General features: G+C 31.8%; 1 protein-coding gene across 1 annotated transcript; it reads left to right on the plus strand.

Annotated features, from left to right (window-relative positions):
- The first annotated feature begins 10,953 nt into the window (after nucleotides 1-10,953).
- Nucleotides 10,954-13,265, plus strand: LOC547675 (protein TRANSPARENT TESTA 1). Its single transcript, XM_003544750.5, has 2 exons — nucleotides 10,954-11,313; nucleotides 12,585-13,265. Exons 1-2 carry the CDS (start codon nucleotides 10,954-10,956, stop codon nucleotides 12,972-12,974), a joined length of 750 nt encoding a protein of 249 aa, XP_003544798.1. The 3' UTR covers nucleotides 12,975-13,265.
- The last annotated feature ends 4,989 nt before the right edge of the window (nucleotides 13,266-18,254 follow it).

The following is an 18,254-nucleotide window of genomic DNA, read 5'->3' on the forward strand; positions in this document are numbered from 1 at the left end:
GAGTGGATTATCACATGCTCATATCTTGTTTTTTTATCCTGCCAGCAAGTATCCATCCCCTGCAAATATTGATAGCATCATATCAGCTGAGATATGTTAGTCATCATTTACGACTAACTTTTATATTAAAAAGCTTTATAAAATTATGTCTTTTCCCCAATTTATGGTTCTTTTTGTAGGTTTGTACATATTTTTATGTTTAGTTTAGTTTTTATTCCGTAGATATTCCCTTCATTGTGAATTAATGTGGTTCAACTTCATTTTCAGGTGAAAAGATGAAGAATAAGAAGGTTGAAGCAGCTGGTGTCTCGCTAAGCGAGGCCTATGCGCTTAGTGAACAACATCCACTAAGCGAGGCACTCAACTCGCTTAGCGAGTTAGGAGAATCTGGAAGAGAATCTGCCAAGCATGCACACGCTCAGTGTGCCATCAGCTCGCCTAGCGAGTCATCTGTCTATTCTGGCGCTAAGCGTGCCTGACTCACTAAGCCAAAATCTACTAACTCGCGCTTAGTGCGAAAATGGCGCTAAGCGAGCCTTCGAGGACAGAAAGCCCTTAAAAGCTGAAGTTGGCAAAAAAAGAGAGGGGGCTTTTAGAGGAAAGCAATAGAGATATACGTGAGAAACGCAACAGAGGAAAATAGGGCAAGAGAGCACCAAAAACCTTAGCTTTCAAGAGGATTCTAGGTTTTAGAGTGATTTCTAGGTTCCTAAAGGTGGAGGAGACATCCCCACCACTGTGTAATCTGAATTTTACTTCCAAAAACCCCTATTGTAGCTTAAAGGTGATAACTTGCCATGGAAGGCTAAAGCTCTTGTTGGGAATTTCTGTAGAGCCTTAATCTAAAACTCTTTACTATTTATTGAAAGTTATTTTTATGTGTTCATTGCTTCTATTTGCATTTAATTCTTACATGGTTGTGGATTGATCACCCATTTGTGTGATCTTAATGCAATTCATTTAGGCTAAGTTTGACGAGGGATCTGAGAACGAGGTTTAAATAGAATTAGCCCATTCATGCGAGGAATCATTGTTTGGGGTAGTTGCCCTCAACATAGAACACAAAAATAACCTTAAATAGAGAAAAATACCTAATTACATCAAGTTACTAAGTAGAAGGACCCAACGTTTTAATCATTATTTTATCTCTCACATTTAGTTAGTTGATTTTGTAGTTAACTTTAGGATTATAGAAAATATCTTTGCTTATTTCTATTTCCTGGTTTTATACAAATGTCTACCTATTGAATGAACATTTTTCTGAATGAAACAAACTCCCTGTGATCGATACTCGGTTCTTACCGTTTTATATTACTTGTGACTCAGTACACTTGCTGATAAATTTCGCAGACTGTTCAAGAGTCGGAACAAGATACCATATGCTATTGAACAACCACAACTCTATGAGTGTGTCAAGAAACATATGATGCATGGTCCATGTGGTCATGCAAATAGAAAGTTGCCATGCATGAAAGATGAAAAGTGTTCTAGATTTTTCCCAAAAAATGGCAAACTAAAATTAATGTTGACCAAGATGGATATCCTGTTTATACAAGACGTAATGATGGAAAATATATTGACAAAAATCACATAGCCCTAGACAATAGATATATGGTACCATATAATCCAAACCTATTGTTGAAATATCAAGCTCACCTGAACATAGAATGGTGCAATCAATCAATGTCAATCAAATATTTATTCAAGTACATTAATAAAGGTTATGATTGCATAACTGCAACTCTTGTACCTACGCAAAATGATGAATGAACAGCAGGATAATTTGTTGAGGAGGTTAAACATTATCTTGATGGTAGGTATATTTCTCCTTGTGAAGTTTGCTGGAGAATAACTTCATTCCAGATTCACAGGAGATCACCTGTTGTTGAAAGATTGTACTTTCATTTGCTCGGTGAAAATTCAATAATATTTAAAGATGATGATGACATTAATGCTTTGCTGTCCAAGCCAACTGTTAAGGAGGCCATGTTTACTTCTTGGCTATAAGCTAATAGCATTTTCCATGAAGGAAAAAATCTAGCCTATTTGCAATTCATAACAAAGTTTACATACGTGGTCAAGGATAGATGTTGGAAGCCACGTAAAGCAGGCCATGCAATTGGAAGGCTTAACTAGGTGCCTCTGAGTACTATAGAATTGTATTTTCTTAGGATGATGTTGGTTGTGGTTAAAGGACCAACCACTTATGAACAAATTCGTACAGTTAATGGCCAACTGTATCCTTCATTTAGAGAAGCTTGCTTTGCTATGGGCTTCTTGCTTGATGATAAGAAATACATTGAGGCTTTAAGAAAAGCATACTATTGGGGTTCTGGCCAATTCCTGAGAAGATTGTTTGTAATAATGCGTATATCTAATAGCATTGAGAGACCAGATCTTGTATGGTCTGAAACATGGGAGTATCTAATTGATGTTATTCTACATCATTAGACAAGGATTACAAACATACCAGGTAAAATATACAAAATCTTTACTTCTTTTATTAGTTCCAATCACTGTTTAGAACTCAAAAATTAATTTTATTCTTTCTATTAAAAGATTTAGAGCTACAAATAAAAGAATTACAGAATTTGGAATTGCTTCAGATAGAAGAGATATTAAAATCCAACAAAAAATCATTTAAGGATTATCCAAGCATGTCTTTTCCAAGACATGTAGTGTGATCACATTTTGGTAATAGATATATATATGCTGAATAGAATTATGACAAGGTTCAATTAGAACATGATTTTCAAACATACTTGGCTTCTCTAACAGGTTAGAAAAAGTTGGTCTTCTTGTTATTCTACTATGTAATATCACTACAATAGAAACAATTAAGATGCAGATAGTAGGCAATGTACTTTCTTGTGTATTGCAAATACAGATGAACAAACACTTATATTTAATTCAATCATCAATGTTATCAATAGACAGGCGGTTGGTGGAATTTATTTCCTATATGGGTATGGAGGTACTTGAAAGACTTTTATGTGGAAGACATTAGCCTCTGCATTGTGTTCAAAAGGTGATATTGTTTTAACTGTTGCCTTAAGTGGTATAGCCTCATTGTTATTACCCAATGGTAGAACTGCACATTCCAAAGTTGCAATTCCTGTGGCTGAACTGTTAAAGGAAACAAAGATAATTATATGGGATGAGGTTCCTATGGCTCATAAGTATTATTTTGAAGCATTGGATAAAATGCCGAACGACATTATGTGTATGTCTCATTTGGATAGTGTTCCATTTGGTGGAAAAAGACTTGTATTTGGAGGCAACTTTCGACAAATTTTACTTGTCATACCTAGAGGCAGTAGATTAGACATAGTGCATGCTACTACAAATGCTACTAATTTGTGGGACTACTGCGCAATTTTAAAGCTGACAAAAAATATGTGTTTGCAGTCTAACTCAACAATGTCAAATGCAGAAGAAATAAAGAGCTTTTGTCAGTGGTTGATAGATGTTGGTGATGGGAAACTAGGAAAAGTGATGATGGATTTTCTGAGATAGTAATTCCATCTGAATTTCTAATTACAAACTTTACTTATCCTATTTAATCCATTGTCAACCATACCTACCCAAATATCCATCAGAGTGATAAGGATGAGGACTTTATAAAGTCTAGAGCTATACTAGCTTCAACATATGACATTGTAGACCAAATTAATGACTATGTATTAAGCATTATCCCAGGTGATGGGAAAGAATATTTTAGCTGTGATTCCATTGACATGACAAATGCTGCAGCAACGGAATGTCACCAAGCTATTACACCAGAGTTTCTACATTCATTAAAAACATCTAGAATACCTAATCATAAAATTAGGTTGAAAATAGGCACACCTACTATGTTGATTCGCAATTTGGATCAAGCAGAAGTTCTATGCAATGATACAAGGTTAATTGTGTTTAGAATGGCCAATCGTGTTATTGAAGCATGAATAATTTGTGAATGAATGTATACAGGTTTTGATGATGCCAAAAGAACAAGATTGCTTCAAGTCTAAAGTTACTACAAAGTCTAAATTCAAGATCAAGAAAACAAGATCAAGAGAAAGATAAGGCTTAGTTTAATTTATTAAAAGAATCTCACATTGGTTAATAAGGTTTGGCCTCAAAGCTTGATTTTCAAATGTTTATATAAATCTTTAAAAGATGTTTTATTAGTACATAAATATATGTGTTTGCATTGGTAATCGATTACCAGATATTGTAATCGATTACTAGAGACAGATTACATAAAGGCTTTTTCAAAAAGAAGTTTGTCTTTTGAAATTTGAATTTTAAATGTACGTAATCGATTACTAGTGACGAAACTTCAAAATTTAACTTTGAAAATTCATGACCCTTCAAAACATAACTGTGTAATTGATTATCAAGAGGCTGTAATCAATTACCAATGAGAGAATTTTTGAAAAATATTCTGAAAAGTCACATCTCTTCAAAAAAATTTGAAAAGCCACCAATGGCCTATAAATATGTGACTTGTCTACGAAAATCTTTAGAGTTTTCCATCAAAACTTAAGTGACATATTCTCTCAAAAACAAATCATTGGCCAAACACTTGTTAATCAATTGAGTATTGTTCTAAGATCTTCAACTTGTATCATCATCTCTAAAAAGAGAGAAAATCTTTTGTACTTTCTAAAAAGCATTGTTGTAATCAAGAGACTTTTTGTCTCTTGACTTGTAAGAATCCTAAACACAAGGGAGAGGAATCCCAAGGTTGTTCAGAAGTTGTAAAAAGTTTTACAAAGTTAGTGGAAAATCTCAAGTGGGTTGCTTGAGGACTGGACGTAGGACGGGAAGTGGCCGAACAAGGATATAACGAGTTTGCATTTCTTTCTTCCCTATCTTGGTTATTTTATCTCGTATAATTTTATCTTCATACTTGAAGAATATTGTTGAAATAGTTTACATTTTCATCTTCATCTTTAATATTCTAGACATATAGTTTTAAAAAGGGAATTAGAAATTGATTAATCAGGAAAAAATTTAAACTTAATTCACCCCCCCCCCCTCTTAAGTTATTGAGGCCATTTGTTCAACATAATTTCTGAAAAAAATATAGGTAGTTTGGTTTATGTTCCACGAATGTTAATCTTCTTATCTTGTCCCACTATCAGCATATCATCTACATATAACAAGAGGATGATAAATTTGTTACTTGGAAATATTTTGACATATACAAAATTATCTGAATTAGTCCTGATATATCCATGATTCGTCATGAATGAGTCAGATTTCTTATACCATTGCCTTGGAGTCTGCTTCAATCCATACAGACTCTTCTTCAATTTCGAAACCATGTTCTCCTTTCTAGTCTCCTCGAACCCTTCTAGTTGATCCATGTAGATCTCTTCATCTAATCTTTATGAAGAAATGCAATCTTCACATCCATTTGTTCAAGCTCTAAATCCAAGCTAGCAACCAATTTGAGTATAACTCGAATTAACTCATTTTCACAAATGGAGAGAAAATTTCAGCAAAGTCTATTCCTCGCTTTTATGAAAAACCTTTTACAACTAAGCAAGCTTGTTACTTCACTAGCTTCTTACCATCTTTCTTAAGCTTGAACACCCACTTATTCTTCAAGGCTTTTCTGCCTTCGGAAACTTTCACAAGCTTATAAGTATCATTCTTCTGCAAGGAATCTATCTTTTCTTACATCACTTTCCTCCAATAGAATTTATCCTTATGAATTTCAACTTTTGCAAAACTTCCTGGCTTCCCTTCATTGATGATGAAGATGTACTCCAAACCATGGTACCTTCTAGATGATTGGTGCTCTTTATTTGATCTTCTGAACAGCAACTGCTTTTCTTGCTCAACACCTTCATCATCACCATACTTTATTGCTAGCTCATCATCAACCCTAAGTTCATTATCAAGATCTACCCCTTCTATGGCAATTCTTCTAGCAGGGGTGACTGGTGTAAGATCAACCTTACCACCTTGTTCACTGGTTTCTAATCCATCAGAAACCAACATAGTTTGTCGCTCATGAAACACTACGTCTTTGCTTTTGATAACTCCTCTTTTTTTAGGATCCCATAATTTGTAGCCAAATTCAACATTTTTGTACCCCAAAAATATACAAGGAATAGCTTTATCATAAAGTTTTTGTCTTTGCTCCTTACTTACACAAGCAAAAGCTTTGCATTCAAACACCTTCAAATGAGAGTAACTAACATCACGACTAGACCATACTATTTTAGGGATGTCAAAGCCCAAAGGAATAGGTGGAGATCTGTTAATCGGCTAGCACGTGGTTTGAGCAACTTCACCCTAAATGGCTTAGGCAATTTAGCCATTTTAACAGTTATATTGGTTCTTTCGGCCACACCATTATGTTGTGGAGTGTCAGGTATTGTTTTCTCATGTATGATGCCATGCTTAGAACAATAATTTTAAATTCATGGGAAGTATATTCATCCCCATTATCCATACAAAGACACTTCAAAGGTTTACCAATTGCTTCTCCACCATTGCATGAAACCTTTTGAAGTATTAAAAAACCTAGTCGTTTGTTCTTAAGAAGTAGACCCATAATTTCTGTGAAGCATCCTCAATGAACATCACAAAATATTTGCTACCACCAAGAGTCTCCACTTCCATGGGTCCACACACATCAGAATAAACTATATCCAAAACATTCTCCTTCAACTTTGAAGTTTTCTTGAAAGAAGTGTTTATAATGCTTGCCAAATAAACATTAATCAAAAGGATTCAATTATACACCTTTGTTAGATGGAACGAAGGACTTCCTTGACAAAATTTTCAATCCTTTTTTAACTTAAGTGAGCTAGTCTTCTATGCTACAACTTTGAAAAAGCATCATCCTCAATTGCATTCACTCCATCTCTAATCAGCTTGACTTGAGTTTTGTACAATGTTGAATACATTGTGCCTTTCACAACTATCAACGAACCTTTGGTAAGATTTCATTTTCCATCACCAAAGTTGTGCAATATCCGGCTAAATCCAGAGCATGCACAAAAGTCAATATCAAATGCAAATCTAGCACATGCTGCATGTCTTTCGATGTTAGTATGCAATCAATATTGGTTTGAATGCACAAATCCCCAATTCCAACTATGTTTGAAATGCTACTATTGACCATCTTTAATTTTCCAAAGTCTCTTGCTCTATATGTAATAAAGAATTCATTGTTGGAAGTGACATGATAAGATGTTATTGAGTCAATGACTTATTCAACATATGAATTTGCAACATGACACTCTTATCTTTCATTAGAGAGCAACGACACATTCCTATCAATTATAGGGGTTGTGGTATTTTCATCTTCACCATATCTTTGATTCATCTGATCTTTCTTCTCTTTATTCTTCAAAGCCTTGCAATTTCTTTTGAAGTGTCCTTCTTCACTGAAGTGATAACATTTAAACTGTCTTTAAGGCTAAGATTATCATCTATCCTTGGCTTTACTTAATTGTCCTCTACTCTTACTCCTACCTTTATTATCTGTGACAAGGGATTGGGAACTACTTGATCCCATGTCTTTTCTTCCACTTTCTTCATTGGACATACTATCTTTCACCAGAAATAAAGTAAGTTGTCCATTTGGACCATAGTTTCTTAATGACACCACCAAAGTTTTCCAACTTTTAGGCAAAGAACTCAAAAAGATTAGTGCTTGTAATTCATCTTCCAACACCAGCTTCACAGTAACCAATTGGTTAACCAAGTCTTGGAAGTCACTCAAGTGTTCTTCAACTGATCTCCACTCCTTGTACTTTAAATTCACCAACTTTCTAATGATGAAAGTTTTGTTTTGTGTAGTCTTTCTTAGATACATCTTTTCAATATTTTTCCACAGAGTTTGGGCATTTGTCTTTGTGGCCACATGGTGGAAATTGGGAACTACTTGATTCCTTGTCTTTTCTTCTACCTTCTTCATTGGACATACTATCTTTCACTAGAGATAAAGTAAGTTGTCCATTTGGAGCATAGTTTCTTAATGACACCACCATAGTTTCTTTTCAATATTTTTCCATAGAGTTTGGGCATTTGTCATTTGATTTTTTTTTTGAAAGAGAATTCATTTTAAATTATATAATAAATGTAATAATTAACTCCAATTAGATTTTTAAAAAAAAATTATAATTATAATAATGAAAATGATTAACAATGATTTATGATAATTATACATATTATACTTTTTACTACATGCATATAATAATAATAATAATAATAATAATAACAATTATTATTATTATTATTAAATTAATTTTTTATTAATAGATGCAAGTAATAAAAAATAATAATTTTCAATAATGAATATGAAATTGCTAAAAATATTTTATACATAATTTTGAATAGAAATAAATGTAATTTTGGTTCCCTTATTTTATTCAATCCACAATTTTGGTTTTTTCATTTTAAAATATAGATATTTGGTCTCTCTATTTTAAAAAAATATGTCATTTTAGTTCCCACGTTTTAAAAGAGACATTTGGTTCTTCTGTTTTAAAAAATTCACAATTTTGGTTTCCATATTTAGAAAAAATTTGTAATTCTGGTTCAATCTTCAATTTTATCTATGCTTTATTTCTTATTATTAATTAAAACATTTTTAATGATACCTTAAATAAAGATGTTAAGTCTAAGGTTGAAGTGTATCAAAATTAAAGAAATAGACCGTAGGCAAAATTGGAGATTTTACTAAAATTGTAATTTTTTTTAAAATTAGATGATCAAGTGGAAAAAAAATAATTTTGATTTGACTGATTTATATATTAAAATATGTAATTCTATTTTTTTATAAAAAATACATAATTCTATTAAGTATCATATATATATATATATATATATATATATATATATATATATATATATATATATATATATATATATATATATATATATATTTGTCAAAGACCACACGAATATCTCTCAACTCATTGTAATTAGGTAAGTAAAAAATATTTTAAATATAAAATAAAAATATTAAACATAAAATAATCAATCATATTTTTAAAAAATTATTTAATTTAATTTATCTAAAGTAATTAGGAGAAGTATGTATATTTTAATTTGGATTAATTGATAACATTAATATATTTTTTATTCAAAATTATAACATATTCAAATTAAGATAAAATATAAATAATTTATTAAGTGAACATAAATTTAATTCTTATTTTTATTATTTTCATCATTTTTAAGATATAATAATTAATTGGTTCTTCAAGTATTATTTACATTACACGATAATGATTAAGAACTTAAAAATTATTATATTTATGATACATTATTGATATTTAACACAAAATTATTAATTTTAGTTTATCATTCTTAATTCAAAAATTTAAAAATTCTTATATGTTAAAATTTTAAAATGTTTTATATCATTTTTCAGAAATCAACATATACAATCGTCACATGAATTTAAGTTTTAATTTAAAAATACATAATTGAAAATGTCATTTTATAAATATTTTATTCTATTTTTTTTTTTAATTTTAGGCAGCAAAAGTTTCTCTCTCATTGTATTTTTTTAAGTCTAATATATATATATATATATATATATATATATATATATATATATATATATATATATATATATATATATATATATATATATATATATAACAACCATTAATAATAGACAACAATAACTACTAAATGGTTAGAATAAAGAAGTAAAAATTATAAATAGTTCTTAGTAAAAAAAGTTTAAAAATATATATTTAAAAATATTTGAAAAAAAAAAACGTTTACCCGTACATGACATGCGATTTACAAGACTCTAGTTCCCTAATATAGAAAACAAAATATTTGATTTAGTAAGTAGTTAAGGACATGGAGCTAGGGAGGAAAGTTTAAGAGAGAGGGAATCGTGTCCCCGTAATTTTGAAGATTATAGAGTAATACTATATGTAGTTAGTACTATTGCACTACTAATTTTGTTGATTTGCCTATACTGTTATTAAGTTACTAAAATATTGTCGTTGAGAAACTCGTGTAAAACAAGATTTGAAAACAATTATTCTTTCAATTTTAGTAGTACACTACCAAAAAAAGATGTAGTAGTAATCATAAATATATAGTAGTCTCATAAATATAATATTTTGCGTCCATAAACCCAAATTCTTCTGCCGTCACGGGATTATGAATCTTGGCTAACACAAAAATTGTTAAATGTGAATTACAAAATACAAATGCAGTTGAATAAAACTATATTTTTTTTATTAAATTATACTGCCACTCTTGAGATTTTTTGATATTACACATAATTTTTTTTAACATTTACAACTATTTCTCTTATAAGGATATGTAATATAATATTTTTCAAATAATTAAAAAAGTCGGTATAATATAAAAGATGTTAGTATAATAGTTTTTAAACAATTAAAGAAGTTACATATGAATAGAAAAAGAAAAGATACCGCGTCTAATCTCAGGAATATCAGTATAATTTACTCTAATTATTTACCAATCACCTCATTTGTTAGAATATTAAAGTTGTATTCCAAAATCTCCTTAATCAACCAAGAACTAAGCCTCTATTGGATTTTGTTTGAGTGTACAGAGCAAAATGGGTTTCCATCTGTTTCAAACCTACTGTTTGCAATTCTTTCTATGTTTAGGGGCTATGGTCCACAGAATTTAAGGTATATCCTAATCAGTCTTAAAATAGACAAAGTGGACTTGCAGGAGAAAATAATAACCCTCACAACAAAGGGTCTTTTCATTGAACTGTAATATTCTCCGGCCACCTATCACACAATTTCTTTCACTCTTCCTCTTTTTCCAAGTTTTATTACCTGCCAATTCATTTAATGTGGCTCCAGTCGTTATTAACATCCTAAAATCTGATACAATCTAACTTGACCCTCATTAATTTGTGTATTACACATTAAATAGTACCATGGACCCCTCGAATATATAGATTATGTAGCTATTATACCCTGCCTCATTCACATGCAAATCATATCAAAATTTCATTCTTTTTGCCTTGACATGAATCAAAACCAGCTTCAGCCCCTTCCTCTCCTTAGTAGCTTCTTAGGTTCATCTCCTGAAGAATCTTTGCTACAAAACCAAAATGAAAATCCTAATGCATGCCATGCTCAAGTTGAGGATGTTACAGTGGCCTTACACATAGGCCTCCCTGACCATTCAAGTGGCTCCAATTCCACCAATAATCATGGATTTGTGAATGCCACAACTCAAGTTCCTAACAATTACTGGATACCAACTCAGGAGCAGATCCTCATTGGGTTTAGCCATTTCTCTTGTCCTGTGTGCCACAAAACCTTCAACCGCTACAACAACCTTCAGGTGCAGTTATTTCTTATTCTATCCCATACATTAGAATCTGTGGTTTATGATGGTCTTACAGATATATGTTCAATTATATGTTGAGATTTTGCATGATACCTCTTCAAGTGCAGTCTTCAACAGTGTTAACATAGTTAAAAGCTATTTCTTTCTGAATAATGACCTTTGTTCTTAGCCTGTGTGTGAAATGGAATAATCCCTCGTTTTAGTCATTACATGAATCCATCATTTTGTGACTTTATAAAACATTCACATAAAGTTCCTAACTTTAGAAAACGTCTCATGTTTTTCTTTTTTCCACTTACTTTATAACAATTCCAAGGTTTAAAATGAAAGACATCTTTTCCAGTTAAAGACTTAAGTTTTTAGAAAGGTTTTAGTTTTGTCAGGATTCTTGGCATTACAAGAAATTTTGGTTAATACAGCCATTATTACAATAGTAGAGGTTAATATGGCCATAATTACAATATTAGAGAGCTCAAAAACCTTTATATTGCAATTGAAATAGAAGTCACCAACCATTTTTTAAAGCCTTGAGTTTTAATAAAAGTAAGAAATAATATGACTGATACCAAGGTTTATATATGTAGTGCTGGCCATGATTGTTTAGACATCTAAAACTTAAGTGGTTATTAGGTTTGAGAAAAGTTTTTGACTTCTATTTTTATTTTATTTTCACTTTTAATTTAAAATGACACTTTTTTCCCTCACAAGTTTGTATAGGAAACAATGGAAAAAAAAAAACTTATACATAATATTTGAAACTGGAAACACAATGAAAGTAAGACGATATTTTTTGAAATGAAATTGAATAAAAAATAAAAAAAAGACAACATTTTCTTAAATCAAGGGATCTTAAATATTACAAAACAGAGCAAATGTGACTAATTTGAATTGAATACAACTACAGTGATGATAAATTATAAAGACTTCACAAACTTTTATAAGATGATTATAACCATGGTTGCGGAACAAATTTATCGTCTGTTTGGATTTTAGTTGGATAGTCTATAAATATGTTTGAGAGAAAAATAACTTTGATATCACGGTTGGTTACCTCACAAATTTTTTTATCGCAAACTCAGGTTTGAAAAAGCAATACTTTGGGGATCCTTCTGCAAAACTTAAGTTTGAGTAAAATTTAAGTTTTTAAACTTTAATTCAAACATGCACTAAAACTTTCTCATATTTCAGGAATTAATTGAATTAAAGTAAAAGTTTATTTACTAATAAATATAAAATGTTATTACTAAGCAGAGTTTTGGTGGCAGATGCATATGTGGGGACATGGGTCACAGTATCGCAGAGGCCCAGACTCACTGAAACGAACCCATCCACGGCCCTTGTTGGACCTTCCATGCTACTGTTGCGCAAGAGGGTGCAAGAACAACATCGAGCACGCACGTGCCAAGCCTCTGAAGGATTTTCGCACGCTTCAGACACACTACAAGAGGAAGCACGGTTCCAAGCCCTTCACGTGCCGCAAGTGTGGCAAGCCTCTGGCCGTGAAAGGTGACTGGCGAACCCACGAGAAAAACTGTGGCAAACGATGGCTTTGTATCTGTGGTTCTGATTTCAAGCATAAGAGGTCACTTAAAGACCACATAAAAGCCTTTGGATTTGGTCACACCCCTTTTTCTTCTTTTTCTGATGGTATGTAATTAATTAAACATGCATGGCACAAAACTTATTATATGGCTCCTTTAGTGTTGTTGGTTGTACAGTTTTTCAATCAGAATTCAAGTTTCAACTTCATATTTTGCATAATTATTTAACGCAAATTTTAATTATGCAAGTTATCGAGGTGTGAAACTGACTTTGATCGAAGAACGGTACAAACATGCACTTTATTATAACGACTTATCTTGTCTTAATTTCTAGTACTTAGACAATTTAAGGGTGATCTCTATGTTGTTATCAATTAATAATGAAGAGGAATGAGTTTTTCTTAAGTTATGTTACTGTGTTAGCATTTAAATAGAGAGGAATAAGAAGGGAGACAGGGTAAAGAAACTGAGAATTTGATTCCAATTTATTGATTCCCTGGTTGCCTTTTCTGCTTCAATATATGTAATTAGTTTGTTCTGTGTGTGATTAAAAAGTGAACAAATTCTGAAATCTCAATGGACTTCTTCTTATGCTAGAATGTTGAAGTCTTGATTGATTGTATGAGCACCGTAGCATTTCAGCCATTTGTATCATTGTATTTTTTGTGTCTGACATTTGATTTTTAAAAGATAAAAAATTTAAATTTAATCTATGCGTAAAAAATTAATAAATTAATTCTGAAATTAACTCATCGGTTAACTTAATATTTCTACCTATGTGGTATGTGAAATCCCTATATGACAGTCCATGTATACAAATAGGATATCACATCATTGATAATTGATATGTCAGTATGTTTATCATGGATTAAATTGGTAATACTGAATGTTTTATTTTTTATTAAAGCACCCTCCCTTCATTGAAAAAAAATGTTCAACAAATTAGTCCTTGAACATTATAACTTAATGTCATTTTAACCCTTCAAAGATATAACTTACTCACACATTAATCCATAAAAAATAAAGTATAATCTCAAACACAACACACTTACATGAATGCAAACTGAAATTATAACTATCAAACAAGAAGTTCAATACAATTAAAAAAAACCATTTTAGACATGTGCACTAGGAGGTTGAGATGGAATTTGACGTTGTTAGCATGTTTATTGATGTTACAAGAGACTGTACCATATTACATGGATGGGATATTAAGTGCAAGAAAAATGATCACATTAGAGATAAAACAATTTACAAACAAAAGGGGTGCCCAAGAGAGGTTTTTGAGGTGTTCAAATTAAATTGTTTGTAAATCATCAAATCGATCCCAAAAAATTAATTAAATAAAAAATAAAAAAATTGTATACTTTTTTGTGATTTGGTTCGATTTTCGGTTATTGTTATAAAAATTGAACCGTTGTAAAAATTAAACCAAACTAAATATTATAATTATATTGATTTTTAATGTATATTTTGCACTACGTAGCTAATATTGTTAAAAAAAATTAATGAATAAAGTATGTAATTTATAATGTACTTCTTTCTATAATAAGTTTTTAATATTTTATTCTTGTTGTGGTAATTAATAATACGTATTAGATAATTTATTACATTCTTTTACTTTATAATCAAGGTGCATATTATACTTTCATTTGTTAAAAAGGGATGTAGCAATATTCTTAACAATAATGTTAAATATAAAGTGATGCACAATTTATTATTATGTTATAAAAAGTGTTGGTAAATTATTTTTTAATAGTGCCAAATAGAAGTAAATAATAATAATTTTCAACAAAATTATGTTATACAATAATTTCTAAAAATCAAACCAAACCACACTATGAACATCCTTAGGAGAGTTAATTTACATGGACCAAAGTTACAAAAAGATTTTAAATTAAAACCTTTCTAAAACAACATAGTTGTGGTAAGATCTTCAAAAAAACAAACAAGCTATTATGAAATGGGTTGCATAAAAGTTGGCCAATGTTAAGAGTTCATCCAAGTTTAACTCATGTTGAGACACATGAACATAAAAAAGAAGACTATGGTCTACACATAAATGAAAGGAAGATGTTTTGGGCTGTGAAATAGGCTAGGTGTTGAGCTTCATGTCTGGTAGTAGTAATTTCAATTAGCATGCATGCAAGTGTGTTAGACCCTAATTTCATCTGGGTATAATGTTTTTATCATTTGAATATGATGTTTTGCTCATTGCTAATCGAATTACGGTGTTTGGCACCAATTATAGCGCAAGGCCAAGGGGCCATGCAGGGTTTTGATGTTTGTTTGTCAATTCCAGAAACAAAAGCCACAGGAAAGGGGCAAAATGGTCATTTCCTAGACCTAAACAAACCTAGGCTAGCATCTGACTCGCTTGGGCCGTGAAATTTCTTCAGCTCTAAGCAACCAGCTCGCCTAGGCGAGCTTCCCTTGCACCAAATGTCCTTTTCCTATAAATAGCCATGCAGGGGAAGGGTTTTAGGGGTTGGAAAAACTGAGGAAAGAAAGGAAAACGCAGAAAGGAGAAAGAGAAAGAGAAAAAAAGAAAAGTCGAGGTGCTGTCAAATCGAACCGTGGATCATTTCCTTCGCCATTTCTCTTGTGCTTGCGCAACGATTAGTTAGTTTTTCTTAAGATTTTGTTGTAATCTTTGTACCCTTATGTATCCCTCTTGATATTATATATGTAATCTTTTCTACTCAAATATCACTTGAGAACGTTTCAAGGTCCAATGCCTTAACGATTCCCTCTGCTTTTCAAAATCTAAAGCATCGTTTCAAGGTCCAACGCCTTAACGACTCTTTGTTTACAATTAAAATAAATCTTTCAAATGTTTGCAATTAAAATAAATCTTTCAAAAACATAAAATCAATTCAACACACAAACATTCTTACTTAAAGAACTACATATGTCTGATTTCCTGATTGCACCTGGGGATATGTAGGAGCAAGGGCAACACCCTTGTCGATTCAAAAAAATAATAATAATAATAATAAAAGGAAAATAAATAATTTTGAAGTCATGTTTTGCACACTTTATTAAAGGCTGTTATCCCTTGTGACGGACCCGTGGGGTGCTAATGCTTTCCCTATGCGTAAACAACTCCCGTACCCTTCTTTTCAAAATTCGCAGACCTCTTTTGGTTTTTCTAACGTTTTTCTTGAATAAATGTTGGTGGCGACTCCCACTCGTTTTCTCCTTAAGAGACGAACGTGCTTTTTATTTATTTTCTTTCGCTGTCCTGTCATAAGGTAGGTTGCGACAGATGACTACTCCAATGGGGAATCGTTAGAGAATTAAGTCATTTGATCAATGTGCAATTTTATCGTGACTTTTTTCTTATTTATGTTCCCTTTTTCTCTTTTATCCTTATGTTATGCTTGTTAGGAATAATTCAAAGTTTTAAAAAGTTGTAAACTGGTAGTTATAAGGTAGGTTAACTTTGTTTTCTTATAACCAACAAGTAGTTACTATTAGTCTGCTATATAAGCAAGGTTCCTACTGTAATCAATTGAGAAGTGAATAAGCAATTCAATTCATTTTCTAAAGCATCGTTTCAAGGTCCAACGCCTTAACGACTCTTTGTTTACAATTAAAATAAATCTTTCAAATGTTTGCAATTACTTTTGACACCAAAAAAACTGAGGGAAATCCTTCTTCTTGAGATTCTTTTTGTGAGAACTGTGATTTGTGAGTGATTCTTCATTGTTTTCACCATCATATATGTGATTGTGGTGGCTGAGTGGGGTTCTTGGTAGTCAAGAACGCGTGTAGAGGAACCTCTGAGATAGCAGTTGTGTATAGGAAAGTGAAGGAGGATCAAGGTGCAACATGGCTGGCTTAAACAGTATCATTCAAGGATCTTTACCGATTTTCGATGGAAAACTGTTTGATGATTGGAAGGTCAAGATGCTGGCAATCTTTGGCTTCCAAGATGTATTTGAAGTGGTGACATTTGGATTTGAAGATCCTAGAAGGAAAGCCACTGAAGAACAACAATTGGATTTCAAACAAAAGCAAAAACTTGACTGCAAAGCTCGATTTCTCATCTACCAATGTGTGAACTCAAAGATTTTCAACAAGATCTCGAAGGCCTCTACCTCTAAGGAAGCATGGGAGATTTTGATGAAAACATATGGTGATGGAGAAAAGAACAAGAAAGTGAAGCTACAGACTTTGAGAAGGCAATATGAATTACTATGCATGGAAGAGAAAGAATCAATTTCAGATTACTTTGATAGGATTCAAGAACTGGTTAATGCCATGAGGTCGTGTAACGACAAGATCCCTGATGAACTAGTGGTAGACAAGATCTTGAGAACATTGCCACCACGATTTGATCATGTGGCTGTTGCAATTGAAGAGTCAAGGAACTTACATGACATGGAGATTGAAGAATTGCAGCACTCCCAAAAGGCACATGAAATGAGGATCAATAAGAGAAGATCCAATCAAGAACAGGCACTTCAAGCAAGATCCAACTGTAAAAGCAAATGACTTTGATGTTTTGATGATGATCATGATGATTTGATGCAAATGATGCAAATGATTCAAGAATACAAGCCACAACATCAAGATGATCACTAGTATTTTAGGAAGGGAATTCCTAATTGATTTAGCAAAGGTTTGGCCAAGTAATTTGAGTTAAAAAGTGTTTTTCAAGAGATTTACTCTCTGGTAATCGATTACCAGAGGATGTAATCGATTACCAGTGGCAAAAAAAAAATGCTTTACAACAGCTACTAAATATTTGAATTCAAATTTTAGATTGTGTAATCGATTACACCATATTGGTAATCGATTACCAGTAGTTAATAAACATTTTAATTCAAATATTAAAGCCTGTAATCGATTACACAATTATTGTAATCGATTACCAGAGGAGATTTTCAGAAAATAACTTTCAAGAGTCACATCTATTCAAATGGTTTATGAATGGCCATGAAATGTCTATTTATATGTGACTTGGAAACACGAATTGAGAGAGAGTTTTTGATTGCCCAAAAAGTTTTATCCTCTTAAAAGATTAAGAGAGTTTTTCTAAATTGAAATGTCTTATCCTCTCAAAGAATTCCTTGGTCAAACACTTGCATATTCAAATAAGGAATTGTGATTGATCTTCATTGTACAATCTGTCTCTTTCAAGAGAGATTTCTTCTTCTTTTCTTTTTACTTCTAAAAAGGGGTTAAGAGACCGAGGGTCTCTTGTTGTAAAGGATTCCTGAACACAAGGGAAGGGTTGTCCCTGTGTGATTCAGACTTTGTAAAAGGATTTTACAAAGAGAGTGGAAAATCTCAAGTGGGTTGCTTGAGGACTGGACGTAGGCACAGGAAGTGACCGAACCAGTATAAATCAAGTTTGCATTTCTCTCTTCCCTTAAACTTCTTTTA

This window comes from Glycine max, chromosome 14, assembly GCF_000004515.6.
Source record: "Glycine max cultivar Williams 82 chromosome 14, Glycine_max_v4.0, whole genome shotgun sequence".
Lineage (NCBI taxonomy): Eukaryota > Viridiplantae > Streptophyta > Magnoliopsida > Fabales > Fabaceae > Glycine > Glycine max.